Source organism: Nicotiana tabacum, chromosome 3 (genome assembly GCF_000715075.1).
Source record: "Nicotiana tabacum cultivar K326 chromosome 3, ASM71507v2, whole genome shotgun sequence".
NCBI lineage: Eukaryota > Viridiplantae > Streptophyta > Magnoliopsida > Solanales > Solanaceae > Nicotiana > Nicotiana tabacum.
In genome coordinates, this window is record NC_134082.1 from 214,775,493 (window position 1) to 214,794,694 (window position 19,202).

The 19,202-nt window shown below is 37.0% G+C and overlaps 2 protein-coding genes across 13 annotated transcripts in view; both read right to left on the reverse strand.

Moving 5' to 3' along the window:
• The window catches only part of LOC107776112 (transportin MOS14), a 67,316-nt gene extending 54,729 nt beyond the window's left edge, over window positions 1-12,587 (reverse strand). For 6 of the 12 annotated variants that reach the window (XM_075250594.1, XM_075250591.1, XM_075250595.1 and 3 more), the window contains exons 1-4: window positions 12,177-12,587; window positions 6,975-7,073; window positions 6,663-6,884; window positions 6,428-6,547 (exon numbers count right to left, since the gene is read on the reverse strand). In XM_075250594.1, coding sequence (XP_075106695.1) covers window positions 6,428-6,547; window positions 6,663-6,884; window positions 6,975-7,073; window positions 12,177-12,392 — 657 coding nt within the window. In that variant the 5' untranslated portion in view covers window positions 12,393-12,587. The remainder of the gene's footprint in view (window positions 1-6,427; window positions 6,548-6,662; window positions 6,885-6,974; window positions 7,074-12,176) is intronic. The other 6 variants (XM_075250600.1, XM_075250597.1, XM_075250601.1 and 3 more) reach the window with 1 other exon arrangement.
• A 2,181-nt stretch (window positions 12,588-14,768) lies between these two features.
• On the reverse strand, window positions 14,769-15,671 carry LOC107776113 (ATP-dependent DNA helicase PIF1-like). Its single transcript, XM_016595944.1, has one exon. It carries the CDS (start codon window positions 15,669-15,671, stop codon window positions 14,769-14,771), a length of 903 nt encoding a protein of 300 aa, XP_016451430.1.
• Between the last annotated feature and the right edge of the window lie 3,531 nt (window positions 15,672-19,202).

Genomic DNA, 19,202 nt, shown 5'->3' on the forward strand with positions numbered 1-19,202 from the left:
ACCCTTCCAGATTACACAAAATTTCAACCTCTTTTTTATTTTCCAGCGGAGATTTCCAGATTCCAGCGACTTTCTTTTTCATATTCCGGCGACTGGTCCTATTTTTTCTTCACTGTCCGAGCCTACTCACTCGATAACAGTGAACAACGTTTTCTGGTGAGTAGTGCTTTTTTATTTTTCCCAAAATTCAATAGTGTTTGTTGCTTGAACAGTGTTTTCTGGTGTGAACAGTAGCTTCTCATATTCTTTGGGAGCTAGGACTCACAACTTAGATCTGAGAATTTCCGTAAAATCAGAATTTTCCACCAACATATTCCAGCAAGTTCAGTCATATTCCAGTTTTTTGCAAGTGCTTCTGGCCACATTCTCTCTGGACATCGTTACTTGTCTATACTCGGAAGTAATTTGAATTTAATCGTAACAAAATGGGAACTAATACTTTGAATAGTTGAATGGTTTCTTTACCAGATTAAATTGAGTTCCTTCATTACAAAGCACGTAAGCAGACATCTTCTGAGATAGCTTCTGTTGTACAAACAGGTAATAGCGTAACTTGTGTCTCTCAATTTTCTTCATCCGACTCTTGGTTCATTGATTCAGGTGCATCTGATCACACTTCTAGTAACAAGTCTTTTTTCACTAATATTTCGTATTCTCAATCTTTCCAACCGTCACAATGGCCAAAGGGTCTCAAACCATGGCAACTGGAATAGGTCAAGCAAGTCCACTTCCTTACTTACCTTTGGATTCAGTTCTTTTTGTTCTCGGTAGTCCTTTAGTCGTTAGTCGCTTAGCCAAATCACTTAAATGCTCAGTTTTATTTCTTGATAACCTTGTTTTTATACAGGAACGCATGACGAAGCAGATTATTAGTACCGAGCATAAATCAAATGGACTTTATTACCTTATCCTTGCTAAATCATATGGACTCACGTCTTGTCTTTCTTCAACAGTTTCCCTAGAGTATTTGTCTTCCCTATTTCAGCGGTTTATGAACTCTCATGGGATCATTTATCAAATATTTTGTCCATACATATCTCAACAAAATGGGGTAGCTGAAAGAAAGAATAGGCATCTCATTGAAACTGCTCGTACCCTACTCATACAATCTGTTACACAACGCATTCTTGAGATTTCTTGTAAAGGCGATGTAAGGCTAAGCAACCGATGTCCGTGTGGTTACTTTCCACCAACCTGGGGGCCCCCGTAAGCTAGACGAGACTGTCAGTGCCATACGGGAAAACCGATGTCAAAAACAATTGAGAGAACAAAAAAAGAATGAGAATGAAATAAAGCTCGATTGCATTAATGAAAGCTATTACAGAAAGGCAACACGGTGTTGAGGGGGAGAAGCACCAATATAGAGAATTATTTGCTTGCTTGAAAGTTTGACTACTTGATCCCTTTAATAATGCTTAAAAAAATTAACCAAAGTTACAAAACTAGACATAAACAAGCTAAGAGAATCATAATGAAAATACAGGAAGTAAAACTACTCAATATTTACAACAAAAGGGACCTAGATTCCTGTAAGGTAAAAGCAAGTCCACTGGCGTAACTTGGAGGGGTTGCAACCTTATCTTTAGCATTACGATCTGCGCTCGAGGGTTTGGATGCAGGGCATGGGTTGATTGCGCCGACAACGGGCGCGCGCTGGGGCGCAACTTGCTGAGCGGCGTTGTTGGCATCTGCATGCGACTGGGCGCTGGCGAGACCTATTGATGGGGCAACAGACACAGGCGCACTTGTCACTTAGCGCGGCCAAAACCACGAGGTCGTCCATGGCGCTAGGCGTTGGGAGGCTTGCTAAGACGCCATGGGTGCGTCCAAGGGGTCATGGGGCATGGTTGGAAAGCTTGTCTTCCTTCAACAACTTGTCCTATTACTGATTCACCAGATTTATTACATAAACAGTTGGAACATCCAATTTATCAAAACTTCAAAAAATGGTACCTGGTTTGTCTCACTTGTTCACTCTAGAAAGTGAGTCAAGTCAGTTCGGTAAACATACTCGCTCCCATTTCCTTAAAGTATTTGTCATCCCTATTTCAGCGGTTTATGAACTCTCATCGGATCATTTATCAAACATCCTGTCCATATACATCTCAACAAAATGGGATAGCTGAAAGAAAGAATAGTCATCTCATTGAAACTGCTCGTACCCTACTCATATAATGTCATGTTCCTTTGCGTTTTTTTTTTTGTCGGGGGAGGGGTTTGTAATTCTCACATCTTATTATCTTATTAATCATATGTCATCCCCAGTGATCCAGAATCAAGTTCCATTCTTTGTCTTGTTTCCCCACTCACCTTTATTCTCTTTTCCACCCTTTGTTTTCAGGAGCAGTGTGTTGTTCATAACCTTACTCCAGGAAAAGATAAGTTAGCTCCTCGTGCTCTTAAGTGCATATTTCTGGGTTACTTGAGAACGCAAAAGGTATATCGATGCTATTCACCTAACCTCCAACGGTGTCTTATGTTTGCTAATGTTACCTTCTTTGAAGCCAGCCATACTTCACATGTCCAGCCGTCCAGGTAATCACTTAGATATTTTTGAGGTGTTACTAGTTCCATCTTTTGGAGATTCAATCACTATCTCCCATTCATCTTCCTCCACAACTCCAGCTCCAACACCTACAGCTTCAATTCCATCAATTACCGCTCTAATTCCAGCTCCACCACCTATAGCTCCAGTTCTATCACCTATAGCTCCAGTTCCATCACCTAGTCCAGTTCAACCTTTTACAGCTCCACCACTCCTGACTTATCATCGCCGTCTAGCATCAAGTCCAGTGTATCGGATCCTTCACCTACTGTGGACTTGTCTCCTTCTAGTCTACCGATCACACTTCGAAAGGTATTAGATCCATTCTTAATCTCAATCCCCATTATATTGGTTTGAGTTATTATCATTTATCGTCACCCCATTATGCCTTTGTGTATCTTTGTCCTCTATTTCTATCCCTAAGTCCACAAGTGAAGCGTTATCTCATCCTGGATGGCGACAAAATACGATCAAAGAGATGACATCTTTACATGCTAATAGTAAATGGGAGCTTGATTCTCTACCTTTAAGGACTTCCTAAACGAAGACACCAGGTCACTGAAACGAACACAAGGCTTTAGCAAGCCACCCAATGTAGGATGAATTACCTCTCATCCGTTCTAGCTACTCCACACTGGCCTTAAAAGCACCTACTTTTCTTTCTTTTTTGAGTGGGAGCGAGATACCCTCGAGCGTTGTATGGGTTGTGATATTTGTGGTAGCGGGGGTAGAACTCGAAAGGCTGGCCAAGGTTGTGTCCTTCCGAGCGGACGAGGTCGGCTCAGTGACCGAGGGCTTGCGTGGAGGCGGCATGCTAGTGGGTGTATGCAGTCAAAGTTGGTCCAGATGGTCAAATTGATCACCTTAAAGCCCGCCTCATTGCCAAAGGTTATACTCAAATAGTTAGGCTTGATTACAATGATATTTTATCTCCCGTGGCTAAAGTAATATTTGTCCATTTTTTCTATCCATGGTTCTTGTTCGCCATTGGCCTCTCTATCAATTGGACATTAAGAATGTTTTTCTCCACAATGACCTTCAAAATGAAGTTTACATGGAACAACCACCTAGTTTGTTGATCAGGGAAGTCTAGTGGCCTTGTATGTCGGTTGTGATGGTCACTCTATGGTTTGAAATAGTCTGCTCGAGCATGGTTTGGTAAGTTTAGCACAATTGTTCAGGAGTTTGGCATGACCCGTAGTGAAGCTAATCATTCTGAGTTTTATCGGCATTCTTCTCAAAATCTGTGTATTTATTTGGTCGTTTATGTTGACGATATAGTTATTACAGGGAATAATCACGATAGTATCACTAGTTTGAAGCAACATCTCTTTCAGCACTTCCAGAATAAGGATCTAGGCACATTGAAGTATTTTCTAAGTATTGAGGTCACTCAACCAACTTAGGTATTGTTATTTTACAGCAGAAGTATGCATTAGACATTCTTGAGGAGACAAGAATGACAGGTTGTAGACACATTGACACTTCTATGGATCCGAATGTTAAACTTCTACCAAGACAAGGGGAGACTCTTAGTGATCCTGCAAGATATAGGCGGTTCATTGGTAAGTTGAATACCTCACAGTAACTGGACCTGATATCTCCTTTCAAGTGAGTGTTGTAAGTCAGTTTATGGATTCTCCCAGTAATAGTTGGTGGAATAGAGTTATAAAATCAGCCCCAAGCAAAAGAGTATTGTTCGAGAATCGAAGATCGAGGTCATGAGCAGATCGTGGGCTACACAGATGCTGATTGGGCAGGATCACCTTTTCGTAGACGTTCTACGTCTGGATATTGTGTTTTAGTATGAGATAATTTGGTGTCTTGGAAAAGCAAGAAACATAATGTGGTTGCTCGATCTAGTGCAGAAGCAAAATATCGAGCAATGGCTATAGCAACATATGAGCTAGTTTGGATGAACAGTTGCTCAAGGAGTTAAAATTTGGTGAAATCAACCATATAAAACTTGTGTGTGATAATCAAGTTGCCCTTAATATTGCATCAAATCTGGTGTTCCATGAAAGGACTAAACACATTCAAATTAACTGTCATTTCATCAAAAAAAAAGATATTCTAAGGAGATATTGCTATAAAGTTTGTGAAGTCGAATGATCAGCTTGCATTTTCACCAAGTCCCTCACTGATCCTCGTATTAGTTACATATGTAACAAGCTCGGTATATACAATCTGTATGCACTGGCTTGAGGGGGAGTGTTAGATAGTTAATATATTTGTAAATAATTATAGTCCCACATGGAATAGGATTAGTATATGTATTGTGTATTATTATAAATAAGGGTCAATTAGTGTATATATTATGTATTGTTATAAATAAGGGTTGAATAGTGTATGTATTGTGTATTGTAAAGGCTCGGGTAAAGACGTTGATCATCACTTTTTGCATTGTAGAGTGGCTTCACGACTATGGATGATGGTCCTTAATTGGTTTGGTTTACATTGGGTGATGTCGGGCACAGTAAAAGAGGCGTTATATAGTTGGGCCTACAAGAGTGGGAAGAGAAGTCCAAGGGTTTGGAAGGTTGTTCCTTTAGCCATTTTGTAGGTCATATGGAAAGAGAGGAGAGGTTTTCAAGGGGTTGAGATTGACTTTGTAAAGTTGCAAAACAGTCCCTTGTCTTTAGTTTCTTTTCGGTGTACCTTGAGGTGCTATTTGTATAGATGATTGGGTATCTATCGGTGAGAACCATGTTTTGGTGTAGGTTCTCTTTTTTGGCATACTGTTTGTATACGGGGTTCTCCCATTTTTGTGTTAATAAAATTATTTACCTTATCTTTTTTTTCTTTTCATTTAAAAGAGTAGTTAGTTGCTCGTACATGGATTGTTTCAATTTGATTCTCCGGGACTTTTTGTAGGACTACTGCTCGAAGTAATTTCCTCCAAATTCTCTTTTCTTCCTATTTTATTATCAACAAAAATTGTGTTGTCAACAAACAGATGTAAGAAAAGATGCCACCCTCTTATGTAAAGGAAAAAGAAGTCCACTTAAATACCTTTGCATATCAGAGGGAAGCAACCAACAAAAAATCCTTAGCTCATACCATAAAGACTCTGAGTGGCCTCAGTCTCAGAGACATTCCAATACAAAAAGCTAATATGGGACACCCCATAGAATTTTACAACTCCAAGCAGTTTCCCCATTATTGTATAAAAAATATTTATGTCAAAAGCAAATAGAAGTGTTCTTATGAGGTCGAAATAACTCAGAACAGGCATAAGGTTAAGCATGACCCTCAAACCAAAGAAGGCAAACCATACTGCGGGTCAGTCAGAACATAGGTTGACAATGAACTGAAAGACCCTGCTCAGGCCAGGATTGACCTGCACCAGGTTTTCTATTAACCTAGGTTGACAATCAGGTTTTACATAGTTGCAAGAGTTCCCGTTTACAAGGAAATTAGAATATTGGGTTTCTCCGCACCATTATACAGAGTACGGACTACACCTGAATCTTGGTCAGTGCAAAGAGATAGAGAGGGAGGATCAATCAGTAGATTTTTTTATGTCTCTAATCAGATATACGTGAATCAAATCCTTTTAAAATTTATAAAGAGAGAGAAAGAGAGAGAGAGAAGATAAATTAAATACTCAAGAACAAGTAAGATTTGCAGAATCTAGTTGCCGGTGAAGAGTTAATGACAATTATTGATTAATAGAGCCACATGCCAGTATTTATCATCATATTATTAGCATTTTTCACTGGGTTTGTTGTTGTTGTCGCTGTATATCAGGTCGTCATATCTTAACCTTTTCCGTAAAACGACTTCGTTTGGGGGTTTGAAACAGTCATTGCTTATTCTTTTCTAGTTATTGATTGACCACCGAAAGACATGGGTTGACGTATATAGTCAAGATGAACTTACCCAACTTAACAAACAACGCAAAATTTTTCTGTGCCTGCCCTGGAGTTGAATGCTACTGTCAAAACTCTTATCACTCTGACGATGAAGGAACTCAAGAACCACTGAAGTATGCGAGAGAAGCTGCTCCTTGCATAAAAATATACATGTAAGAAATAGAAGCTGGATAAAGTGCAGCAGTGCTTTCCAAAGCATCAACTTTTCCAAAAAATGTGCAGCTCTAAAGAGAGTTCTAAACCTCTCGACCATACTCGCGTCGCTGAGCCGAACTAGTTCTGTGATCAGTATTCTGATCTTCCACAACTTCTGGAAGGACTGTCAGCATTTCCAAGACAGCAATGGTGCCTTCATCATGGTTTTCCAAACTTTGGAGACTGCAAAAGAGCTTCTCAATTGGTTGGCCATGCTCTACAGCGTGAAGCATGAGCGCAGAGAGAGCAAGACAAATTTGAGTCAACAGCTGTTTCCAACAAAGTAAACATCTCAGCAAAATAAATAATTAATATTTTTAACAACAATAAAATTTTGAGCAAGCAGACACTTGAATCACCTGTGGAGGGCCTAAACAAAATTTCTTAGCAGCCAATAGAAGAGCATTTAGCAGAGCATCCTTTGCTCCCATTTGCAAGTAGCTTCCTTCATTTTGTATCTGTAAGCAATAAGGTATGAGCAACCTCAAAAAGCAGAAATAAGAGACATGACTCTTCCTTTCCTAAATCCAGCACAGTACCAACATAATGAAAGTATGATCAGGTGCCATTCTGAAATATGACAAGTTAAGAGGCTATTCTTTACCAGCCAACGTCACAATGAAACTTATTAACAAGACACTAAATAACACTGAAGAAACAATGTAAGCAGCTTATGGCTAATGTACTGATATCACTTATGGTAAGTCAGAGATCCACAGAATAACGATACAGATCTACTCATAATCACGCAATCTAAGTTACAGAAACTAGGGTTAGAAGCAGCATGTGTTAAGTCTTCCCCAACCATAGTGTTACCCCGCCCCACCCTACCTATCTCCTCATTTACATTTTCAGGTTTTCTTTGTTTTTTAACAAATTAAAAATAATCCTTTTATCCTTTTTTATGCATTTAAAATCATCTCCAGTTTACTTTAGATTTTTTAATTTATTATTTTGTGATTTTTCATTATTGCTCCTTTAAATTGCAACCAAAATAACTTGAAAAGAGTAAAATCTTGATTATTCTATCGAGCTTGGGAATTTCCAGTAATTATGAGTGTATACAACTTTGTTAAATTACTGATTCTAGGCACGATTTCATCTACTTTCCAAATCAAACCATACCTAATCAAATTGAATTGACCCTAATTAATGTAAATCTTGTTCAAATCTCTAAGCTACCCCTAAAGTTGTAGCGCACACAAGTTTTCTATAAATGTATTCAGCTTGGGGTCCTCAAAGGGATTTAATAAGAACACCTGCTAAAGTTTATTTGAGTTTGTAAAGTTTGTGGCAATGTGTATGAACTTAATTGTTTACCTAATAATATAGCAATACACCTCCATATGTTTATCCTTTCATGAAAAACTGCATTCATATTACTTTATCAAAAAAAGAATGAAAAACTGCATTCTTGGCTATGTATAGGGAAGCTTGATTGTCATATATATGTATAGGGAAGCTTGATTGTCATATATTACCTTCATTTATTCTTGGCTATGTATAGGGAAGCTTGATTGTCATATATTACCTTCATTTATTTAACTTCAATGCGAATTAACTCTAGGAGAACTTGTTTTAACCAGATAAGCTCGCAGGTTACAAAGATCATAGCTCGATGTTCTGCGCTCTACAAAGCGCTAACACTTTGTCTTTTACTTTTCTAAGAGTTCGGGTTTCCTCCATCATCACACTGTATCAAGAAGTAGAACGTCTATCTGATAGAGAATTATCAGAATGCCCAACATCTAATTGCCCATGGTCAGACCATATCCAGGTGTGAATTATTTTGTCCCAATGACCACTATACGGAGCTTGTAGAAGCCAATTGACCATACTTACTGCAATGAAATCTTTGTTTCGTGTTCTATAGAAGCCAATGACCATACTTACTGCAAAGACATGGGATGTCATCGTTTAAAGGGGATAGATTACTCCAACTAAAAAGGTTCTTAAGACATTTGGCTTTCAGGGAACTACTGGGAGTTGAAATGCCATCAAAGTATCTACGATTTTTTTCTGTCCAAGAACACCAAAATATACATGCTGGGGATATCGGTTAGATCTTCTTGATGGTTCTGTCAACTTTCCAATAGCTCCAACTTTCAACTGCTCCTTTATCTCTTGGGGGATTGTCCAAATAAATGCCAAAAACTGAAAGGAACATGTGCCGCAGATCAGCAGCCACTTTACAATGTAAGAATAAATTGTTCTATTGATTCTGAACTATCCAGGCACAGCTATCCTCTCTTCACCACCTGAAAATTCCTTCTACGTAGGTTGTCTTGGGTCAAAATAGCACATTTGAGGGTTGTCTATGGGAAGCACATGACCTTTATAGGGAGTTTTGTCTTCCTTATAAGCTTCCATGGCCAAAGCTCAATTACTTTATTAAGTGCACACAGCTTGTTGTATCTTGCCCTAAATGAATAAGAGCCACCACTAAGGCCTCTCAGAAATAAATTATTTTACCTATCAAAAAAAATGAGCTACCAATGAGGTTGCCCCACCTTAGGTTGTCTTAGGTTTGTGTGCTCATTTGGAAGCTTTACAGAACTTTGAGATCAAAGAGTTCACCAAGTTCGTGTTTCTGCATGTTTCTCCTTAAGTGCAGATCCCTATATGTTCCTTGAGCTATTTGGGAGTAAGGTCAACTACTATCTGATAAAGGGAAGGATCAGAGTCTTTTAGGGGCTGATTGTGAAGTCACTTGTCCTTCCAAAATTTAACTAGGTGCCATTTCCAACCCTGAAGGACACATCATGAAAAAAATCATCTTTCAAACGGTAGATATGCTTCCAGAGACCAACTCCATGTGGGGATCTGTTCTGTTTGGAACACCAATGGTCTTTCTTCATGTATTTAGCATTCATTATTTCCTTCCATAAACGAGTTCCTTCCTAACCATATCTCCACCACCACTTCAAGAGCAAACTCTTATTGTGTTTGGCCAAGTCTCTAACACCCAGTCCACACCTTGCTTCTTAGGAAGAATTACCCTTAACAACTTCACCGGGAGAAATTTGTGGTTTGCATTATTTCCTTTCTATAGACAACATCTTCTAATTTTGTCCAGTTGCCTTTGGACCTTCCTTGGCATAGGGAAGGGAGGGTGACATGATTTATGTAGGCAAACTATCCAGGACACTATTGATTAATGCCAGTTTTCTACTCATAGAGAGGTAGTGCATTTTCCATGTTGTTAATCTTTTCTCCACCTTCTCAATAACTCCATTCTAAACTTTAGATGCTTTGCACTTGGCTTCCAGCGGAAGGCATAGAAAAGAGCCAATTTTACCGACTACTATTTCAGCCATTTGTTCCAAGTTAGGCACTATATTCACAGGATATATCATGCCCTTCTGCATATTAATGTGCAGTCCTGAGATGACTTCAAAAATTAGTAATGTCAGATTCAGATATTACATCTATAATTTTTCTACCCCACAGAAGATTAAAGACTCATCCGCGTAGAGCAAATAAGACACTAATTGAGTTTACAGTGTTACCGCCCACCTTGAATCTTTTAATGCACTTTGTCTGCTTTGTTTGTCTAACATTTGCTCAAACCTTCCATGGCAAGGATAAAAAAAGAGGAAAGGGGATCTCCTCGTCTGATTCCTTTCTGTGGGGAAAAAAATCCAACTGAAGTTATGTTCACTAGGATTGTGACAGTAATGAGGCTGAATTTAATCTATCTGACCCATCTATCACCAAACCCTATTCCCTCAGTAATGACAGTAGATAGGACCAACTTATTTGATGCTTTCTCTATATTCAGCTTGCAAAGGGTGCCAGAAAGACCACTTTTGAATCTCCCATTTAGTATCTCATTTGCTATAACTATTGCATCTTTAATCCATCTATTCTTCAAAAAAGCAGTTTGCTCTTCTCAAACTAGTTTCCCAATTACTATTTTAATCCTCTCAACGAGGAGTTTGGCAATTATCTTGTCGACACTTGCGATGAGACTTATGGGCCTGCCTGAAATCTCTGAGTTCTATAGCTCCTTTCCTTTTGGGAACTAGAGCAATAAAGGAGGCATTGATGTTTGATTTGACCATATAATAGTGTCGAAGGAAATGATTTAGAGCTCCCATAATGTTTGGTTTAATGAATTCACATGTTCTTTGGAAGAAAACAGTTATATATCCATCAGGCCAGGTCTTTTATCTAGTACACAAGATTTGACTGTTGCCAGCACCTTTTCCCCTCAAATGCTCTCTCTAACCATGCTTTCTCAGTTAGTGTTATGCTAGCCAAATTTTCAAGTTAGCATCAGGCCTCATTCTCATTGTAAAGACCTTGATAGAACCTCAATATTTCTGTCATGGTGGCATCTTTGTCTTCACTGATCTCTTCACCTATGTTTAATTTATCTATACAGTTGTTCCTTCTGTAAAAAATGGCCATTTTCTGAAAGTACTTAGTGTCTTGTCTCCTTCTTTGAGCTAGAGGCACCTGAATTTTCGCCTCAACGCCATCTGTTGTACTTTAAATTTCAATTGCATTGGTTACTCCTTTTCTGCTTCAGTCAAAGATCTACTCTCAGTTGCTTGTTCCAGTAATGCAAGATCCTCAAGTAACTTATGTTTTTGTGCATCCAATTACCAAAAGTCTCTCTATTCTAAACAGTGATGCCCTTTTTCAAACTTCTCAGTTTTTGTATTAAAGTGAAGTCTAGATTGCCCCAATTGTGTAGCACTGCCACCCCCTTTGAAAAGGTTTGATTGTTTGAAATTGTCATTCCACTCGGGGAATATTAGGAATCTCTCTATCCTCACAAGGTAGGGGTAAGATCTACGTACACTCTACCTCCCCAGACCCCACAGCGTGGGATATTACTGGGTATGTTGTTGTTGTTCTATTCTTGAAGCTTGCATGGAGTCTTCCCCTCTGAACCATGTGTAACGTGCTCCTTGAAGAGGAAGATCAATGATGCACGGGTCTTGAATAGTGTCAGAGAATGATTTCATTGCCCTGAACCCTAAGTAATATAAATCGTGCAATAATATCAATAAACCTGATATACTCAGACATCATGACCTTGCAATGTACGAAAAATTATAGACTAACCCAAGTTTGTCACCGAATGTTAAGCATAGAATTCAAAGATAATAATTAAAATGCACCAAACAACACTACGACCGACATCAACAATCTGCAAGTTTGAGATAATCACAACCGCATTATCTCCCTGCCAAAAATAAAAGGAAGAAGAACAAGGAAAATTTGATAACTTAACCGAGATGCTCAAAATCAAGATGCAATTGTTTCACAACCATTACATTCCCTCTCTGCTATCAGAAGAATTACATGACCATCAATGAATATACAGAAAAGGAGATACTATCGAGTGTACTGGGTATCCGCCCCATTACAACTTTACAAACAATAAGTTGTGCCCCTTTTGAAGTGTTTCCCTACCCCGTCCGGCTAAGATTTCGCCCCGCTTGCTGTCCAATTGGGAAACACCAACCTTAATGCATATAAATGAGGAGAAGGATTCATATGCAAAATAGAAAGTAAAGGGGGAGTAGAAGAATCTATTGGCCTCTGACCTTTCGCTTGAGAATCTGAGCGGCAAAAAATTCGACTTCAAAGTCAGAAACAAATTGCTGATGATAATTGGATGTCAGGATGGACGTGGCGACTTCCCAAGCAGCATCGGTCTGCTGAAACTGTACTAGCCATTGATTAGCAGCAACACGGTTGCACGATTGGCTATCGTGATTTAGCACGTGAACAGCTTGCGCGACCTTCATTTGCAGCTCCATTTGTCTTCGTCTCCAACTCTAAGAAAGCAACGGACATGACTCAATCATCAAAAACCAACGGCGACAGAACGATACCTAACTAACAGGGTCACAAGTCTCGGAAGGCCACAACCCATTTCAAGTATTGCGCTGTGCCTGTGCCCCTTATTTTTTTAATGGGTCAAGAGCCTGTTAACCCATTTTTAGATGACGGGAGTGTTTGGCAAAAAAGAAAATAACTTTAAAAAGTTAAAATTGGCTTAAAAAAAGCCAAAAGCCACAAGTCGGCTGATTTTGACTTTTTTTTTTTTTTAGCTTATAACTGTTTTTGACCAATTATTTTACCCGCTTATCCCTAATAATATTTATTATTCCAAAAATGTCTTTCACAAACTTTTGAAATAATTATAATATCCAACTCAAACTTTTAAAATTTGTCAAAATGGTGAACTTATTTTGACTTTAATATCTCTTACATAGATTGTACTTAAGTTTGATTTTTTTTTCTTCTAAGAATTTAAACTCGTGTGCAACCAACAGTTCTAGTTGCATTGTAATTTCTAATTAACTATACGTACAACTTTCAAATAATTTTAAAAAGTACAAGTTTATTTTATTTTGATTTCCTAAATATTAGGAATTTTTACATAGTTCAAATAAGAAATTTAATAATAAAATGTGATAGTCATTTCATATATTTTTCCAGTAACTTGGAATTTTCAAGAAACAAATAAAAAATTTACATGGTTGAAAGAAGTGAAAAATAATTTATATTAATAAGTTTGAAATAAAATATTATAGTAATAAGCTTCTTTATAGTGTTAACAGCTTTAAGGATATTTCAGTCATTTTAATAGAAAAGGTGTTTATCAACACTTGTTTACCAAACATTTCAACAGCTTTTTTCAGCTCCAGCACTTTTATCCAAACACATAACTGCTTGTTTATAAAACCAGCTCCAGCACGTGTGCTTAAAAACTACTTTTTTAAGCCAATCCAAACGAGCTCTAAGCTTTTAAGATTTTTAGTGTTAAAATTAGGTAAATACTTAGCCACAACGGATGTTTACACCAAATTATATTAACTCGCTATGGTTAATTAATTTAATTAGATGAGAATGCATGTAATTTACCATGGTTAAATGATTGAAATTCATATGCAAGATACGTGTCATATATCTATTGGTTTGGTGTAAACACCCGGTGCGGATAAGTTTTTTCTGTTAAAATTATGGATTTTTATATATAAATTCATATCCACATCCGAAATTATGGGTTCAATTGAACCCGTAGCCAAAAGGCTACATACGCCCCTGTTCGCATTATTACCTTATTTTTTTCTCTTAACTTTTCCTTCCTTATTATTAAATAATCATATTCTATCATTTATCTTACTTTTTTATATAACTAGTTTCTCGGTACGTGCGTTGCCATGTTTATCGAGTTCATTAATGCACATTATTGCAATCTAACATTAAAATTATCAAAATAAAGTTTTAAGCAAGTATAAGTATACATGAAAGAATATAATATAAATTTTAGTGAATGATCATTGAGGATTGTCTTCGATTGATTTATTTATTCGAACCTACAAAGATGAACAATTAAAGTGTAATTACATACATATGATTTAAATACTTACCTAATACTTCCTTGTAGACGATATTCCTCGTGTATGTTCCTTCCATCCACTTTGGTTGGTCTGTCATAATTAGCACTCTTGTTGTCGATATTGATACCTCTCTTGAAAGTGCAACGTAAAGTTGTCCATGTGAGAAAACATGTTGTGGTTGATACAATCCAACATTGAGTATTGTTTGACCTTGTGCTTTATTTATTGTCATGGCAAAACATAAGCGTACAGGGAATTGTTTCCGCACAAATTTGAAAGGATATCCTTCATTTTCAAGTGGACTAAGTTGTATTCTTGGAATAAAAATATGTTTCTTAGCAGATTGACCCGTTGTAATTTCGGCATGTATAATATTATTGTCAAATCCTCTACATATCATCCTTGTACCATTGCATAAACCATTTGAAGGGTCTAAATTTCTAAGTAGCATGATGGGTGCATTTTCTTTCAAAACTAACCTATTTATAGAAATAGAAATATGTTTAATTTTATTTGTTCACACACACACACACACACACACACACACACACACACACACACACACACACACACATATATATATATATATATATATATATATATATATATATATATATATATATATATATATATATAGAGAGAGAGATAGAGAGAGATAGAGAGAGAGAAAGAGTTTAAGAGAAACTTTAGTGACATATTAGGTTTGACGATGTACCTATGTGGAGGAGGATTATTTGGTATTAAAGTATTGAGGTATTCTTCTTGATAGTAGTTGTTGGTATCATCTTATGCAGAGGCAAAACTAATAAATATCTTGCTTTCACCAAAAAACTTGGCTATCAACATTTCATTTAGTTGATCTACAAATTCATTTCTACTTGCTAAGATAGCTCTTTCTGTTATGAACTGTGCAGAACTGGAATGTTGATGTAGTGATAGAAATATTTCTCTTATCAAGCATTCATCTGGTCTTTCATCACTATTGTGTTTGACAACTATTAGTTCTGGAAGGCTTAATAAGTTATCCTTTACTGTTTGCTCGTCCCCATTACTAACACGAAGTAAGAAATTAGTGAAATTTGGATCCGCTTTTGATCTCATATTAGTTGTGAAATGTATCTTTTCCATTAAAGGCCATAAATAGGATTTCACTAAACTTGTGTTAACCGTCTCTACTCTTGTTGATTTTGGAACAACTGGCAATACTTGTCGGAAATCGCCTCCAAAGACCATTACTTTTCCACCAAAATATGCATTGACATCCATTATATCGCGAAAGCTCCTGTCAACTGTTTCAATTGTTTGACGCTTTGCCATGGGTGCTTCATCCCATATTATTAATTTTGCTTGTCTTATTAACTTAGTAGTACTACTTTGTTTTGACATTTTTGTCATAGTTGTATCATTTGTTTGAAGAGATATGTCAAATCTAGAGTGAGCTGTACGACCTCCTGGTAATATTACAGCTGCTACACCACTGGTTGCAGTTGCCAAAGCTATCATACCTTTTGATCTAACATTTGCTAGTAATGCATGATATAAGAATATTTTTCCAGTTCCCCCAGGTCCATTTACAAAAAATAATCGTGTTGTTCCAGAGTCTATACTATGTAATATGGTCTTGAAAGCTTGTGCTTGTTCATGATTCAACTTTGATTGTGCCTCATAATCTTCCACAAGTACATTCATAGACGTTTCTTCAATTATTTCTTTACATTCTGAAGTGTTTTTTTGGCATGACTCTTGGTTGATTTTTGGTAAATCATATTTTTCAACACTTTTACCCATACTTTGTTGATAATAATTAGCACTTTTTAGTGTACATTGGAGTTGAGTAGCAGGCGAATTTTCATGCATCCTTCGAAAGTCTTCTGACATATCATGTGTTATGACTCAAAAACTGACCCGGTCGTGATGGCGCCCATCGTGATACTAGGCCAACCAACTATTACCCATTTCCTTCATTTTTCAATTAAAGACTTAAGAAAAAAATCACTTTTTTAACAGAAATCCAGTAAGACAAAAATAGAAATCAAATCCAGCGGAAAAAAATACAAGCCCGATCTCGGGTGTCACTAGGTCATAAGCAAACCGCAACTATCCGAAGTAACCAAGACTACATAGTGTGAGAAAAATCCAACAAAATACTACAAGGAAGATAAGGAAGGAGAAGGCGGAACTGATGTCACAACCCAAATCGAGCAACGAGCACCCGGTGCCTTACTCAACCAAGTACCAACGTAAAATATCTTTCTTATCATACTATTATGGGTAAATGGGTCAGGAAACTTGTCATGAAATAACAAGAATGAAACATAAGGGAATACTCAACATATGACGACCCAACGTGATATGCAAACTTATACATGTGACATACGAGCTTATAAGGCCGACATAATCATTTGTAAACTCAAAACATAAGCCGACAAGGCCATAAAAGTATCCATACACCTGACATCTATCTACAAGCCTCTAAGAGTACCTAATATCATAAAGGTTGGGACAGGGCACTGCCATACCAATCAATACATATCCAAACATACTGACCAAATAGGCAACTCCGGAGCAAGTGGAGTGCACCAACACCTTCCACTGAGTTGATAGTCTACTTGAAGGAATGTCAACCTATCTATCGGGAGTACTGAGTATGTAAGGCAGGAAAGCATAAACAAGAACAGTAATGTAAAGAGAGATAGAGAAGATACAACCTGTAACATTTGAGTACATCTGGGTGCTACTGACATGAAATGTATAATACATATATATACATAAACTTTTAAAAAGTATACGCCTCTGTAGGCATCATCATCATCATTTCGTACCCGGCCTCAAAGAGGACTCGGTAAAAACGTACCCGACCATCATAAGGCTTGGTAGAATCGTACTCGGCCATGTGGAGCTCGGTAAACCCAATTGATCAGTGGTTGCACAATAGTTGTCGTATCCGGCCGACTATAGTGCGGCTCGGTAGAGTAAAATAGATACATATATATAATGCATGCTCGACTCATAGAATCACGTTCTAAACCATTTGGAGTGACTTAAGAACATTATGGACATCCCTACCATCAATACGAACCTTATTAGGATTTAAGGATTATACACACTTATTTAGAATAACTTTATAAGGAAAGAACAACACGGACAACCTTAGTTTCTAGGAGTAGATCCGTTATGAATTAGCGTACCGTTTATGTTCATGTCACTTTAGATCATGCCAAAAGAAAGAAGTAAGTACCTTAACATGCCTTGTATATTCTTCCCAACCTCAAGCTATGCAATTTCATGGCTCCTTAGTCTACAGTAAGAGAAATGACATTCTCATTATCGTTTAAGCGTCGTAACTATTCTGTATCGACCACAACCTATTTTACAATGAAATAATTTCTATAAACAATTTCTTTGTTCTAAATATAATTTATTTATTATATGCACAGTATAATTTTTCAACGAAGCGGGTTCAACTTCACTACGTAGGTCCGCCCTTGTCTGAAAGCAGAAACGGATGAATCTGGAAACCAAAACGCATGGATTCTCAAAACTCCTAGCATTCGAGGTTGTATTTGTTAGGAATAGTCATTGTAACGTATTAAGTTCAAATTAAAACAGATTTAAATTTCTCATTTGTTATTATGATTAAATTTGTGTAATTATATGTCTAACTTTGAAATTTGTAGGTATTTACATTCGTCTGTATAATTTGAACTACATAGGGCCAAACACCAAGCATGCCCATTATTAAGAGTTGGGAAATTTTCGTTCTTATACCATATAGGAAATTATATTATCAAATATGTTCATAGTTTGCATATTACCGCTATGCTAATAGTATTTCTACAAAATATAGACAATTCACTAAATAAGGAATCATTGTAGCTGTGGGCTTCCTTATTTAGGCGCGCTAATATTGGGGAATTAAATATTCTTCCAGATATTTTATAATGCAAATCGCGCATTAATATTATCGACTGTTTCGATCCAAAATTTAGCGACTCTGTTTTTGCGATACATTGTGTTTCAACATTTTTTCTAATTTCACAAATCAAAAACGACTAAATCTTCTACTCCCTCTGTTCCAGTTTATGTGAACCTATTTCCTTTTTGGTATGTTCCAAAAAGAATGACTCTTTTCTAAATTTGGTAACAATTTAGCTTTAACTTACAATTCTACCCTTAATGAGAAGCTTTTATAACCACACAAATATTCTGGGCCCTTTTTGACTTGGTTAGGACCACAAATTCCAAAAGTCTTCATTTTTATCTTAAACTCTGTGCCCACTCAAATAGGTTCACTTAAATTGGAACGGAGGGAGTATAATTTTTTGCAACAAACGCAATTATGTCCAAAATCCCAATTATGCTACAATTGAATGAGAATTGGGATAGATATGGGAGATTTAGAGAATTTCAGGTTGATGGCATTGTAGTCGATGAGGATGCGAGTTATAGTCTATTGATTTCTACAATAGCACATCAATTAATGATCGATACATCCAAAAAATTATAGAAATCAAATACAAAGTGAAGGAAAAGAGAGCAACAATTCCACCATTGACAGCTATTAAAAAGTTTTGAAGCTTTGAATTTGAATTTGGGTTTTCAAAAATCGTTATTTGTTTGGATTGGATGTTGAAAAATCACAAACAGCCCAACATACCCCTATACCTTCATGCACAACACGACAACCATAATAGTGTCAAACAATCCGAAAATGTTACGACGAACGACCAACAAACAACCTTGCCATTATGTGGTGTTTCTCCGCACCCTTCCTCCGCTCAACTCCATAAAAATAGTAGTAAAAGAGACTACCCAATACCAACACGAAACAGCCCAAAAACGCTCCCACAAGTTCATCAACTCAAAAATAATTTTTCAGTTTACTTAAACATGTTTCGACTTGTCTTTTCTTTCAAATTGAGAAATACGACCAAAAGTACATAATTATACCTCTTATACAATAAACCAGCCATGAATTCAACTTAAAAATAAGTTCACAACTAGTCAACCATTACAAAAGAACAAACAACATACCATTATTTCGAAACTAGCTAGGTATATTCTTTACGATCGAGTTACAACTCGCAAACACATAGATAATGGAAGGAGAAGCATAAACTTACCTTGTACTGAGTATAACCCAAGAAACCTGGTCCTTCTTCATCAAAAATAAGTTCCTCAACACGGCTACAAGAAGGAGAAAGAGAAACTAGCAAGCTG